General features: G+C 37.8%; 2 protein-coding genes across 2 annotated transcripts; both read left to right on the forward strand.

The window, feature by feature from the left end:
• Window positions 1-5,420: 5,420 nt before the first annotated feature.
• Window positions 5,421-9,226, forward strand: LOC114365941 (uncharacterized). The gene is made up of 2 exons (XM_028322668.1): window positions 5,421-5,676; window positions 9,213-9,226. The coding sequence occupies exons 1-2, from the start codon at window positions 5,421-5,423 to the stop codon at window positions 9,224-9,226; spliced, it is 270 nt and encodes an 89-aa protein (XP_028178469.1).
• Window positions 9,227-9,402: 176 nt separating this feature from the next.
• Window positions 9,403-10,417, forward strand: LOC114365942 (uncharacterized). The gene is made up of 2 exons (XM_028322670.1): window positions 9,403-9,640; window positions 10,122-10,417. The coding sequence occupies exons 1-2, from the start codon at window positions 9,403-9,405 to the stop codon at window positions 10,415-10,417; spliced, it is 534 nt and encodes a 177-aa protein (XP_028178471.1).
• Window positions 10,418-16,021: the final 5,604 nt, after the last annotated feature.

Consider the following 16,021-nt stretch of genomic DNA (forward strand, 5'->3'; position numbering starts at 1 on the left):
TTTAAATTGGCTTACCAGAGTAGGCCGCGCGTGTATTCGTGTAAAAAAAGGGGCGCGTGTACTGCAGAGTTAAGAAGACCAGGTATTACTCAAATACCCAATTCTTTTTAAAATTATAATGAACACAAGATCTAAATACAAATGGCGAACTTAATTCCATAGCATTCTCTGCCAGTCAACCTTTGTGCCAAGCAGGAAATTATCAAAATCAATGGCATGATTATGATCAAGCCTTTTTCCTGATTTATATTATGTCATACAATGATAGCTTGTATGTTATTAGGATTGCGTAATAATATGTTGTCTTGTTTGTGTGGTATATTTCCATTTACCGCTAATTCTCTGCTTTGTCATGACTTGTTAAACCTGTAATACGAGTTAATCGATGTAGAGGAAGCATTTTCAGTATGAACGGAATATTTTTGTATAGGCACTAGATACTACAGTCTATACAGGGTGGAAACGATAAGTGATCTCACTCGATTATTTCTCATACATAAGATATCGAAAAACTGGTTGCTGATCCTGAAAGTGCTTCATGAGGTCTTTCAAACCAGACCAATAATAGGTTAGGTTAGGTAGTTCCATACGGCATTTGTTGCAAGTTAATTCAATATGGATAAAAAATACGATCGACCATATTGTTAATATCTTAATAGTTTTTTATATAAGTATATTTGAGATTACTAATAGCAATTTGTTAATGACTATTAAGTGCTGTGACAGTTATTATTGACGTAAACTATTACTCGTATATCATTATGTCATATTCTGGTATAATTATATTTATGTTAATATAGAAAACTATGTTTAGCCTGCGTAGAATTCATCATCATCATTAGCCATAGCCATCAGTCATAAGACGTCCACTGCTGAACATAGGCCTCCTCCAATGATTTCTATAATGACCGGTTGTTAACGGCCTGCATCCACCGCCTTCCTGCTACCTTTATGAGGTTCGTCTGTCCACCTCCAATGCAGAACCTGGCAGCCCCATCGGCCGTCAGTTCTGCGTAATATGTGCCCTGTCCATGATGGTTTTCGGTCTGTCACATAAGACAGACTGAGTTGACATGTTCGAGAAATCTTACTATCACAAGCTCAGGTCAAGTTACTTGATAACAATGTTACCATAATAATTATATAATTTTGTGCAACAATACAGGGTTACTGGGCTTTTCCCACCTCTCGTTCCCACCGCGCAACTCCTGTGTAGCCAGGATCTACAGCTTGACCGCCAAAAAACCCAACAATACAGGGCTAGTGAAAACTAAAACCACTACATCATGAATTCAGTGAATATCATTGGCATTTCGACAAAAATGGCGGCGGCAGCAGATTCAATAAATAAATGAATAATATCCTCTACCAGAACCACAGTCCTGGCAAAATAACCCCACTTTTCCTGCTGATGTCGTGAGGGCAAATAAGCAAACATCAGGCCTCCCCAACCCGTCTGGCCAGCGTGGGGAGTGTAGGACAAATCCTCTTGCCTCTGGTAAATTAGAGTCGTGATCCTGCAGTGGAGACTAAATGACCTGATCCTTATTCTTCTACTACTTCCTTTGACACCCTGTATGGGACTAAATGATAAATACACAAAGACTGTGACGGCAATGATAATGGAGAGTTATTTATACAAAAGATAGTTTGTATTTATGTCTGTGGACATTCACCTAAAAACTAAGAAATGGGGTCGAACACGCGTCTGGCTGATAGCATGTCAAACTTATTTACTTACTTGTATCGTAATAGAAGCTATTTTGGAACTAAAATGTATAGGCCCATGTGCTGTTGACCGCAAATACGTAGGTACAATCACCGTCAAATAGTCCGTGACACCCAGGGCCGGATTAACCATCTCGGGGCCCCTAGGCACAGCTCGTTTCGGGCCCCCCTTTTTTTGTCGCGGAAGAAATGCTTGGCGCACCGTCACCACTGCCGGGGGACAGGGTGGTGTGTGGGACTTAAAAGGACGGGGTATACCCACTAAAACCTCCGCGGCGTTCCGTCATCGCCCAAGTGGGGGTGTCGCGAATGTCCGGCCATAGCCTTAGACTTCTACGACACCACCGGCGACAGCTCGCCTACACGGCGGACTCTACACGCCCACCTTGTGGGGGGCCGACGGGAATGGCCCGAAACGCCAAGCCGTTCCCGTCAGACTGAGGTGACAAGGGTGCCCCCGCACCCCCGGCCTGCTGGCCGCCACCTGGAGGGAGAGTTGAACGGTCGTACAACCGCCTTCTCCACCCCCTTCTCCGCCTGCGGAGCGATGAGGCGAGAGGATCGTACTTCCTCTCGCGCTCCGCTGCCTCTTTCTGAAGGATGACCTCTTCACAAAAGGAGGCGACCGCCATCCAGCATCCTTCACTTCCCAGCATGGCGTTAACCAGGCTCGGAAGCGAAAAATCCCGGCCCACGACCGTAGTGAAGACACGGCGCTACTCCTCCCAGCTTGTGCAGACCGCGAGGGTGTGCTGCACTGCCTGCACCGTGTCATCCGCCGCGCCGCATTTGTGGCACAGCGGGGATTCCTCTCGCCCGATCCTATGCAGGTACGAACCGAAGCAGCCATGCCCGGTCAGCACCTGCGCCAGTCGGAACGTGAGGAACCCGTGCGGTCGTTCCAACCATTGGTCCAGAACAGGACCAATGGCGTCCAGATTCCGGCGGCCAAACTGCGCGCGAGTCATGTCTTCCTGTCATGTCTGCCATCCAGTGATAGATGACAGACAAGACTCCAGCTTCTAGCTCCCAAGGAGGAGTACCAGCGAGGACGCACGCCGCAGCGTGCCCTACCGTTCGGTAAGTCCTTGCGACTTTCTGCGCTATGGCCTGCTGGGGCCTGCGCAGAAGTGCGGCATTCTCCCTCTTGTTGAGTGCGTCCGCCCAGATTGAGGCACCATACAGCGCCATGCTCGTCAGAACGCCGGCATAACGCCACCGTTTGTGGCCCTCCCAAATTCGGGAGGAGCCAACTCAGTGCGCCGGCTGCCTTGAGGAGGCGTGGCGCTAGCCCGTTGAAGTGCGGGCTAAAATGCCACCTCCCGTCAAGCGTGAGGCCCAGATATTTCATCTTTGACGTCAATCCTAACGTCTTCAACCACAATGTGGGCGTCGGGAGGGCCCGGAAAGAAGAGGGCCTCAGTCTTCTCCAGCGCGACTTTCAGGCCGAGGCGTCGTATTCTGCGAGCGACTAATGTGCCGCCCGCCGACGCCAGCCGTGCCGCGGCCCCAAATGTCTTCCCCCGGGCAGTGACCAGAGTGTCAATGAAACTCATGCCCGCGAGAAGGACGCCCCGGAGGAGCCAGTTGAAGCCTAGGTTCCACAAGAGTGGACCGAGCACCTAACCCTGCGGAACTCCGCTGGCTACGCCGCACCGTTAGAGCTGGCTGTCTCTGTTAACATACAGGACTTCGCGATTCCGTAAGTAATCGGCCAGCAGCGCTCGAAGGTACTGACACTGAGGCACTCTGTGATGTTGAAGTGCCTAGAGTATGGTGGAATGATGGATGGTATTGAAAGCGTTGGCTATATCGAATGATACAGCCAACACACCCTCAGTCACCCCTCTCCCTAGCCTCCGCAGTGAGGCTTTAATAGCCTCTGAAGGGTGTCGACGGTCGACCTGTCATGTAAACCAAAGCAGTAATGCCAACGTTACGAAAATGAATTAGGTTCCATAATATCGAAATAATTATGACGATTGAATGTGTAAGGGCATTTCTACGGGGACGACTGATCGACCTACTGGGGCGAAAAAAGTACCTTTAAAATTGAATTACGTACTTGAAAAAAAACACACGTATTTATAGAACTCTTGACTTGATGGAGAGCATATTTAGAAGACCGACAGGTTTTCCATATCGCCATAAAAAAATCTGGAAGATCAAAAACGGGCGAAATTTGGCCTAAAATGGAGTGTCCGGTTTCCAGAATTTACTCGTTATTNCCTCTACTTGACAGCCTGGCACACTTTTACGATGGTGGATCAAAGTATTTTGGTTTGACTAAAGAGCGTGAGAACACGCACACAGTCACAATTATTTTAGTGTGAATAAAAATAGCATCGAAATTACCTAAACTTGACATGCCACGCTTGACGTAAACGCTCTTGTGTACCTAAATTTTATGGGCATAGTTTTGGCATCTGTTTACTTTATAGTGTCTACAGTTTGCGTAAAATTGAAAGATTTTATACTTATTGCTAATGAATTGGATGTATTTTCAAATGCTTGTGTAAAAATAAAGTTCTTAGAAGACATACTTGATATAGTACCTATAGAAGTCTGATTGTTCTCGTTTACAGACTTTTGTAAAAATATTGTATTCTATGAAGAAACCTCGTAACTATGTTCAAAACAATATTAACAATAAACCTTTTATAAGGACCAAATAAACACTCGTATAGCAATGATTCATTTTTTGGCTTCAAGAAAACATGTATTATCTCTTATGAATTGTCACTTTTTGAAGCTAAAATACATCTCCATGAATACGAAGCAAAAGAAATACAAAACATTACTGGGCTGAATCTTATTATTCCATTAAATACACACCACTTTTTCCTCTGAAACAATAAAAAACTGTCAATTGCGAGATACATAAGCCTGCAGAGAATTCCGTACATTACGTATATCATTTTATTTCTATTCATTAATAAAAATAATTTGTTTAGAAATATTAAATCGTCTTATGGCTTTCGCTATGTTTTCCTAAAACGTTGGGTAAGTACAAAATTATATTTTTAAAATGTTCCGTTTGCCGGAGACATACGTAAATGCCGAGAAGTTCCTCCAAATTGAGCAAAAGCTATGTTTTTGAGTCACCAAATTAAATAATTTTACCTTTACAATGAAAATGTTCCATCCATCCATGACTTTTTAAAACATTTTTTATGGAACAAAATGTTAACGGAACCCTATTCTGCTGAGTACGGCTACGTTTACACATGTTTTTCTGGATATAAAACACTTTTCATTACTAACTCTTAGATTTTTTGTGTAAGAACGTTCATCTAATGTAAATTCTAGAAATTTAGCTTCACGTATCAATTTGCATATTATAAATTGCGTTATTTGAATTTGTGGTGTGATAAAAATGCAGCACGTAATAAGGTACAGAAAAGTCTCTACTTATTAAAGCAATCGTAACATCATAGTAAGGTGTATAAGGTAAAAAATCTGTCCCTCAGATAATCAACAATACCGTCTAGTAAGTACTCATATTTTTTTTGTGATTGAATATGATTTCGAAGGTATGACTACGTTTTCAGTGGCACAAGCTAATTAAAATTTATGTGACAATCCTTAAATAAAAATCTCACCCAGTCTGTCCACAGCTTAGCCTTTTTCCCAGAAGACACCAAGAAAGAAAGCTGAAATAAGCGCCATGCATTCATGCCGCTACCACCAACATGTTGCGACGGGCGCTAGTTTTCTTACTCCTATCAGTTTTAATTCTAGATGTAGACAGAATAACATCTTTTAAGACTGTGCAGCAGTTCAAGAAACAGTTCAAGAAGGCAGAAAACGACGAGTTTAGTACATCAGATGTGTTGGTTGGGAAGGCGATGGATTTTATATACTCGAATAAAACAGTCATGAGTTTGATAGCTCGGGAACTGTGGGACGTGGGGTCAAGGGCGATCGACAGGATCGTGGAAATAAAAGGTCAGTATTGTTTAGTGTTTAAAATAAATTGATGGAGCTAAATTTAGTTGAAATATTTGTGCATTTAATAAAAAATACACGTACAAACGATAGCGATAGTAAAATATGAAATCACACATTTTGAGTGTATTAAAAATGGTGCATTTTTTTTTTCGCAAAAGTTTTGAATCTATTTTAAAATAAAGATTTATTATTTATTATTATTATTTTCCTTCTAAGTTCTATCATTATATTGATGTGATGCTACAAAGGAACGTTTTTGATTTGTAATTTATAAAGCAGAAGGAGTGTGTGTCCCTTCCATATACATAATTATCTAGATTTATATACACAACGAGCGCTGAACAACGGTGTCTAATTATAATGAAACGTCACACCACTCTTACGTCGTGTTACTGTCGTGCCATATTCTAAAGAGAGGATCCATTTTACAGAATTTTATTTCCATTTCAGGCAAGCAGCAGCAGCAACAGCAACTGCAGAAAAAATAACAAATCAAATTGTGTCTCCATCAATGACGACGAATTATTAGGATTTTAGCTTTTAAGCCAATAAATTATTAACCCTTAAATGCATGATTTTTTATTTAGTTATGAAAAAAATATTTCAATTAGATTTTTAGTCACAGATAAGGGGAAAAATAATAAAAAAAATCTTAGTACGAAAAAAAAGGATATTTTTGAAAATTAACAGTATGTAGCCAAATGTCTACACCATGCGTTTGTATGCCGTAAAATTGTTCTATGGTTTGTTTATTTGGCTTTTCTTTTCAGCATGTTTGGCTCGCTATCTGAAAAGGAAATTGAGGCAGCTCTTGCTGCTTTAAATGATGGTGCAGTCTCAGAAGATGATGACAATTTATATGATGATAACATCGATTATTACCCAAACGTACGGGATTTGTTGCATGATCGGGATGAGGAATCCATAGATCATAATCTACCCTTGGAACATAACGAAGACCCTGGAACATAACCCTCCCATAGTCTATGAAGAGGAGCATATATTAGATCAGATCTTCGTTATGTTCCAAGGGTAGATTATTATCTATGGACTCTTCATCCAGATCATGCAATAAATCCCGTACATTTGATTAAAAATCGATATTATCATCATCTAAATTTTCATCATCTTCTGAGACTGCACCATCATTTAAAGCAGCAAGAGCTGCCTCAATTTCCTTTTCAGATAGCGAGCCAAACATGCTGAAAAGAAAAGCCAAATAAGCAAACCATAGAACAATTTTATGGCATAAACGCATGGTGTAGACATTTGGCTACATACACAAAAATCAAGTCGAAGGCACATTCGAGATAGATTACCAAAAAATAAGTTATAATAATGAATTCTTACATTATTTCTAACACGTATGTATTTTTTTCCAATCGTTTTAGCAATTAATTCTCACTGAATCCGAAATTAAAATACCACAAATTTTAACACTACCAATTTTTTCTCTTTCGCAATCGCTACGTCAAATATCGGTTAATTTTTTTTCAAATCTACCTTCATTTGCGTTTTTTTTATTTTTATTATGATGTTTTCTATGATATTAGCATACGTTCAGAAACCCTTATAAAATATGTTACTTTTTATAATTAAAAAAGTATTTCGTAGACATATGGCAACACTATGCATTTAAGGGTTAAAACACGCGTCTTTGTTATTATTGACTTCCATAGAAAACAGAGATGTGTAAAAAGAAACTAAATTTAAGATTAAAGGCTAGAGTATGTAAGAAGCATTATCGTAACAACATTCTTAAAAGTATTCTTTGAAATCAAAGCAGCTGTAAACATATTACCTTGATCTTTTCACAAGCAACACTAAGGCGGTGCATCTGAGGTAGTGTATTGAATAATGGAGGAAAATATGATTGCACAAAATGGGCTGGAACAAACCGCTATTGTATTCGGGATGCGTCCCGGTTTGGATGTAGGAATGAAGTGGAGGTGGTATTTGGTTTACAATTTGATGGCCAGTTGATTGTGGTTAATTCGATAGACACTATGACATATTGTGTGGTTAGGTCTCGAATCCTGTGGAAGTAAATACTTCCTCTTGTAACTTACTCCTATAACTCCAGATTGACCGCCGATGAAATTCAACCAGTGAAGAATAAGTTTTTCCAAAGTCTTCTTCTTCTCCATTAAGGTTATTGTGTTTCTCTAAAGTCTTGAGTAGTGAGGCGAATGTTCTTAAAATGAACACAAATCACAAACTTATTTCCCTTTATCATCATATTAATTAGGCAATAAAAAATAGCATCTAAAAAGTCCAAAACCAGGTTTTTGTGATCTCACATAGCAAACGTTAGATTAGTATTATTTAAACTTCACAAAAAACAAATTATTATGCCACATCTATAATTTCTTAAATAAATGACCAATGCTCTTACTCGGATCTATTTATTATTGACTGCTGGTTAATAATGCGACAGATCTCGATAAAGGAGACAAATGTTTGTTATACTTAATGCACACATTGTTTTATGTAAACACAAATACAATTAGCTGGCTTGTAATCCTAATATCTGATGGTCGAGTAAGAAGGATTATAGAGACGTTTGTTGTACAGACCTTGAAAAAGTATAGGAAATACAACTATGGTCTAGGACCTAGACTCTAGGTGGACGAAAAATTAGAGAGGTTTCTTGACTGAATTTCTTCGCCTCTTTGCCTCACGGACACACTTTTATTTTTGTGTAAAATAAGTTTATATTTTTATTTTGTTAAGAGTTAAGTTTGCCTTAGTTTTAAACAAATTCTGTTTCTTGACTTGTAATAATAACACAATGTAATTTGTTCCTAGTATGGTGAAGTTATAGTTGAATTAGGGCTCGTTTCCATGGAAATCCACTTTGCTTAAAATTCGAATCACAAATTGAAATGGATTGGATTTTTGCGGGATACTGCTAACGAGATGTTGTGTAAACGCTTAATAATAACAATCAAAATACAATCAAAGTAGCCCCAATTTTGAACAAAATTAAAACACACCTACTTATTGCTTACTAAAATATTTTTGTGCGTTCCGATTGATGCAACTTGACCACATAAACAAAGGGTGAAAGTGTGGTTTGTTCATGGCAAATTAGCAAAGAGGATTAGTGGCTCACCCACGGCTTTGGTTACTGTAATCGATTGACATGCTTAGTGACTGCTTGGGCAGTAAAATAAACGTTATACACCATAAAAAAGTAACTTCAACGTTTCAGTAAGTTTGAAGATTTTCTTGAAAGTATCCGCTAGGGACGCTGTACAATCCGTCATACATTTAATGTCATTTTTTTACGCAGTCGATATCGAATACGTTTAATGTTAACTCACACTAAGCCCCCTGTTTACATTTACTCCTGAAAAGTAAGACGGACTTATTTTTATCAGCCATAATTAATTCACAAAAATCGCCTCCTCACAAGTCTCTCAAATATAAATAAGTGTATGTACCTTTACATGTGTTACGTAAAATATAAGCTGCTGTTCAAGACGGCCGGTCACATTAAGAAAACGACACAATGTGGTCTCTTTTCCCAGAACAAGCAAACTGAGCGAGCAAACACTATCTTGTAAACACCAGACATGGAAGAGTCACTTGTTTCCTAATATACGTTTGTTTGCGCCACCGTCAAAAGAACAATCGCGAAGTTTGCTAAATGTTTTCAGATGAACACCCATTAATATCTCATTTTCGAGAACTCTACATCAGTTCGTTCAAAAACTCGAAATGATTGAGTCAAGGAATTTTCAAGCAGTTCTATTCTTCTTTCTCATAGTCATAGTGTTAGAAGGAGATTCAAGAAGACCGCGTTTGAAAGAAGAGAAACAGAGTGAAAGGAGAGACTATAGGCCTTCGAAGTGGGTGGCTAATTCCGCTATGGATGTATGGTACGGAAATAAAAGCATGGTAGATATTCTGTCAAGGGAATTCAGTGATGTTATGAACAGGATAGCTTTAAGACCAGGTAAACATTACATCAATGTTTTTATGCTGTGTTACATAACATTTTTTGTATCCTCCAAACACTATTTCGAAAGTCTAAGGGTGGGTTGCACCATATTACTTTGTCAGTAACAAACGTCAAAAATCTCTCAAACTCCATACAAAATGCACCGGTTTTCGTCATAGTCACCGTTAAAGTTAGGTGGTGCAACTCAGCCTAAATATTTCAAAGGCTCGTTCATATTTCTACGTTTTTAAATAGCTAAGAATGATTTTGACTCCTAGTAGTGTAAGTAAATTAATTTAAAATTAAAATGCCCTTTGTCATAATTAATTACATTTTAGTGATAATTAAGAAAAAAATCTTACCTTTTAACGAATAGTAACATTTTGATTTAAATTCGATATAGCTGTTTTTTTATAGTGGTGCTATATTCTGTGATACTGTAATTTAGAATATAAGAATTCATAACCATAAAATACATTAATTTATTGTATTTCAGTTCGCTCAGCCGTGCCAACAGAAGAAATTAACTCGGACGTTTCAAAACTTACCGAGTCGGAAGAGGACAAAAATGAATTGAACCAAGATGCCTTAAAACTCACAGAAAAACCACGAGCCAAAAATGTAAAATCAAAGGGGTTTAATGCTAAGCATAAACCAATCAAAAAAGAATTAAACAACACCAACGGAAAACGAAATGATCAAGTTCTGGTAGAACAAGTCAGAAAAATCTTATTGCGAAATATCAACGATACCATTTCAAAAGTTATATCTGACTACTATCTCAAACACTAAAATTATATTAAATTTTTGTTCTTACTCGTATTTTTGTGTGTTATTAACAATTTTTTTAATAAACTTCTTGATATTGAATTTCTAATATTTATTATTAGTTACATAACTTCACTTCATTGCATTAGCTCCTCCATATTGATTAACCCTTCATGTACCAGCATATCGAGACAACAGAAATCAATTGTTACCGCGGTCTCATGAGACCACTTAAGGTTACACGAAATAATATCCCGTGGAACAGTATATTAAAATACTTTTATTGTCCATGCTTGAATTTAATACCTATTTTTTATTTAATTATGCTGGTAAAATAAACATGATTAAAAGTATTATTGCTTTTAAAAAACTATTACATTAAAATATGATGTATTTTCGTAAAACGTGTTTCAATTAAGACACAAGTCAGTAATCTCCTTTAATCTCTGCGATTTGTATGACGACTCCTGGAATTGGTTCCAAAAGCCACTAAGAAAAGGCATAGAAAAGCGGCTTGCCGGTAATTAAAAATTTCAAAGGAGTGCGCCTTTTGTACTCACCCCGTATCGTATAGGTAACAATTGTATTAATCCCCGATTCTCAATTAGGAACGGATTCTGTGAATTTGAATACCTCTCTCAGCTTTGATGTTCACAACAAAGACGTGTTGAAGAAAAGATGGCACCAGAAGCCGCAAATTCTTCCCTTTTGAAGACTAATAAATAATTTTGGAGTCCCCTTTGAGGGTTAGATACTTTGATGTTGAAAAAGCCACTTCATAAGTGCACGCACTCTGGCCGTATTATTAGGCAGTTAGGGTGGCTGCCTTGGGGCGATACAATGGGTATGAATTTTAAATGACGTTAAGATAGGTTGGCCGAAATCGGCACTGCTAATGGGTGTTTAGGTGTTTGGGAGGATGGACGCGTTTCACTAATTTGGGGGTACAACTCTGGTATAGTTCCAGCCTGTACGGTCCTTCGTCGAAGTTTATTTTGACGACTGTTTGTGGTTGTGAGACAAAGGCTGAGTTGCACCACCTTACTTTAACAGTAACTATGACGATAACCGGTGTGTTTTGTATGGAGTTTGACAGATTTTTGACGTTTGTCAATGTAAGATGGTGCCAAAAGTCAGCGATCAGAAGTTTGACTCTCTCAAAAGAAAAATGTTCGTGTAAGAAGTGTTAGCGTATTTTCTTGAATTATGAGTCATTTTATGTTTGTTTAACAGTTTTATTTAGTTCCCCTTTGAATTTAAAAAATAAAATATTAATTACACAATTTCGCTGCTCGAATAGGGTTTCTGCTCGAGCTTTCTCGAACTCGAGAAAACTCGAGAATTTTGGCCTCATTCGAGACGAGAAAAAAATTACCGGGGCTCGAGAATTCTCGAGTTTCGATTTTTAAACTTTAATATTCTCGAAAGCCTATTTGTCTTAGACAAAAGTAAGTTTTTATTTATTTAATAGGTTAACGTTGCTTTTAGACTGGCCTAGTCTTTCCTTTTTTAACTGATTTGATTTGCAAGTAATGATTTCAATCGAAACTAAGTAATAATGTTCACCAACGAGTATGCTACATTTAATATGTAGGTATGTTTAACTCTGACTGATTTAAAGACTGAAAAATTTGTTATATAACTGTAGGTTAGGTAGTCGTGCCTCCTCGTAAAGTTTATTCAAGTCGTTATCTTTAAAAAAATATTAAAAAGTTTTGTTTTGTTTATTAAAAAAAACTATTTATCGTAATTTTGCTATTTGGACTTGTGTTCTTTGGAAAACAAGTGATTCAGTTGTAGCTCCAGATTTTTATTGTTATTTATCCTTAAAGTACACGCGACTTTATGGCTTTTGTTATGATTATTAGTTAATATTAATTATGAAAGAAGATTTTATTTTTTGTTTCTTTCCTTACCAAAATAAGTGGTACTAAATTCTAATATTGATTGTTGTGCAATAAGAGTAGGTATATTAGATTAAAAAACCTGTGTCTTTATTAAATTTCAACCGATTTTAACAGTTTTCATTAAAAGACTCGAGACCCGAGAAAACTCGAGACTTTGGACTCGAGAATTCTCGAAACTCGAGAAAAAAAATAGGTCGAGAAATCAGAAACCCTATGCTCGAACTATTCGCTTCATGTAACTTAGTCCTTTCCTTTGTAATCCCCGATTAGTATTTCCATCGCAATTCCGAGCTTATTCCGAAACAAGTCCAAATCCCGATCCCGATTTTTCAATCCCCAACACAGGCTGTAGAGTCCGCTTCAAATATCAAAGACAACGGCTGAGCCAAAACGCTCAGTACCTGCGCTTTGTTGTCAAGTGTGCTCATTAAAGGCCTACCCTCTCTGCGAAAAATCCCATTCGGAACGCTGACGCACTCGAGCTACGAGCTCAAATAAGGCTGAACTCGACTTCGTAATTAATTCTTGGTCTCGCCTTGTTTGCAGTTCAAATCGGCAATTGAAAACTGTCACCTCTAGACTTTTATTCGTGCTAATTAACTTGACTTTGGACTGAAAGGGGAAGGAGTTGAGGCGTCAGTGCTGAGATAATTAAGATTGTGCTTAAGTTTATGAGTTGAGAGTACAATCTGAAACATAATTGATAAAATTCGTAGTCGTCAATTGGTGATCTTCTTATTATTGTATCGTGAAGGTACACTTGAATAAGTCACTGATTTCCATTGGGAGCAAGTAGCTCATTCGGAACTCAAAAGGTCAGAATCATCGAGGTACTTAGGTGAAAGCGAATAATCGGTTTTAGAATGACTTTACATGCAATCATTTTAATATTCAAGCATATAAACTACTATAACATGCTACAGGCAGTGGGCGGGGCACATAGCTCGTAGAGCTGATGGCCGCTGGGGCAGGAAAGTTCTTGAGTGGCGACCACGAGTCGGAAGACGTAGCGTGGGCAGGCCTCCCATTAGGTGGACCGACGATCTGGTGAAGGTCGCGGGAGGTGCCTGGATACGAGCGGCGCAGGATCGGTCTTCGTGGAAATCCTTGGGGGAGTTGAGCCTTTGTCCAGCAGTGGACGTCTTTCGGCTGAAACGAACGAACATGCTACAAGGAACCATATTTTAATACTAAGCTTCTCCTATACGAGTAGATACTTATCTATATCTTCTCTCTTTTGCAAACAAATCAAGATATTATACAAAAATAGATCAAGTGAAGCATTCGAACAAACCGGGGGCTGCAACAAAGCAATTTGTAATAAAGCAAGCACAAAACTGGGCGTGGGAGAAAATCAGTGTCAGCCGAGCGGAGTGCAACGGCTTAGGTTTATTTTAATGTTATTGCGGTATCATCCAACTGTACACCACCTGCGCTTGATACGGAGAAAACACACGGATCTGTATTGTGACGAGCAAATTATTTTGATTCTTGTTCAAAATACTACTTGTTACTATCTCAGCTTGACCTGTAGTTGACTGGTAGAGAATGCCATCCGGCATTAAGTCCGCCACTGTTTAGTATTTATGTGAAACAAGTATGAATAAATAAAAGAATCGAGATTGATTAAACAATGGTGTTATGCCCTACAATGTGTAAGAAAATGATTTGGTGATGGCAGTCACCAAAACGATATTTTAACACTAGAAGTGCCGAAGATTACGACCCCCCTAAAAGCGCCGCTGGGTCAATTTTGTCCCAGCATATATTTTGTAACATTTTTTAGTTTCAGGCATGATTATTATGGTTTAAACTATTTGTAGTATTCTTAAAAAATGGTTTATCTATATAGTTAAGTCAATATGTGCTTATTTCTTTAAAAATATAAATGTATTCAATTTTAATTTTGAATTATTAAAAGACAGATATTTTAGGTGTTATACTGTATTAAAATTATGAAATTACCACTTATTATTCATTATTATTTTTGAAGGAATAATAAATATCTTACAAATAATAGTGCACATTTTGCACAAAGTTTTTTTGTATGGTTTTTTTCGCCTCTCTGGTGTACTATGTGTTTAGGAATTTCTATAGGTATGGTTATTTTTCTGTTATCCGTACACACACAGTGAGGTTTTTTAACAATTACAATGAAAAGTATGTACGTTTAATTTAAAAAAAAATATAAGTCACACATTTTAAAAATGTATCAAATCATACAATTTATGAACTGGCCCATGTCTAGAAGTCACCTTCCTACTAATATTATAAATGTAAAAGTTAATAAAGATTGATGAATTGAAGGATGGATGAACCGATGAACGGATAGGAAGGATGAATGGGTGGATATAAGCCTTGAACTTGAACTAAGCGAGTGTAGATTCATGGTTAGATCGATTGTTGTTTTTTCACTCTTTTACGCAAAAAATACTAAGCCGATCTTAATAAAACTTTGCAGTTTTATTGTTAATACTTCAGAATAACATAATATAGTCTATAATTTACAATAATATTCAGTTATTTGGTCAAATAACAACGATAAGTATCAAGAAATTAGGTCTTTCAATGATAAACTTAATTTCTCACTAGGTAAAGTCACAGGCAAAAACTAGTACAATATATTTACATTTCTGCATTGTGACAAGTCTCCTAAACGTTCCCCAACCTCTCCATTCTCGTATCTCCCCGAAACAAGGACTCTTCATCGAATTATTGTTGCAAATACCAGGGTGGGACAAAAATGACCCAGTGGCGCTTCAAGGTAAAACCGATTTTTCAAATTTTTGTAATAATTTTATACTATCGAAAACATTAAAAAATGATAAAATTCAATAAATCAGGAAAAGTCAAAAAGTTTCATGGACTTTCGTTGAAAAATAAAAAAGTTAGAGACGATCAAACTCGCGAGTGGGACAAAAATGGGACGGCGGCCTTTCTAGTGTTAATTTAAAATCAGACTAGGTATTTTGTAAGTGGAGGTGTGTGACAAGAAAGACAACTTAATGTGTACATCTTTCAGTCCATGAAAATTATTTAATAAACGATGAGAAATAAACAAGATTGTCCTCCTATTGGTGCACAGCTACAAATATGAGCATATTTAATCAAATTATAGCTAGTAGCAAACTAGTTAGTGGCCTTTACTGAACTGAACTGAACGTTATTAGTTTATGTATAGGTCCATCCGTATCTAATCCTACATATAAAAATTGATCTAAAAATAACGCTGTTTTACTCAAACATATAATTTATTCTAGAACACAGCTCGTTGCAACCGCAGACCATATATTCAGGCATGTATGAATTTAAACTATCCCCGATTTTTATTAATTTGTCCAAGAATATTGCTCTACGCAACACCAGTCCCGTATATTCCATAAGCCGGATCGCGTCTCCTGCGGCGTGTCCCACGCACTACGGACGTAAACCCGGGATTTTTGCGGCTTTCCCCGTCTAACGTAGGGTATTCTTACAAATATGTCTGAAACGCGGCCGCAACCGCCTAAAACCTTAACACTACTGCTTATGGATTTTAAAATGGCTTTCATGGATTTCTGAGGGGATAGCTGGTAGAAATGATATTTTAGATTCTGTAGTGATGCTTATAAGTATTATTATTTATCATATTGTCTAGAGTGCTTATCATGACAGATGATAGCCGGTGACAGATTGATGTCTACATATTGATGAATTTGGATGACGTATTCAAGAAGTTGCG

This window comes from Ostrinia furnacalis, unplaced genomic scaffold (assembly GCF_004193835.3).
Source record: "Ostrinia furnacalis isolate ACB-3 unplaced genomic scaffold, ASM419383v2 OfSCF7688, whole genome shotgun sequence".
NCBI lineage: Eukaryota > Metazoa > Arthropoda > Insecta > Lepidoptera > Crambidae > Ostrinia > Ostrinia furnacalis.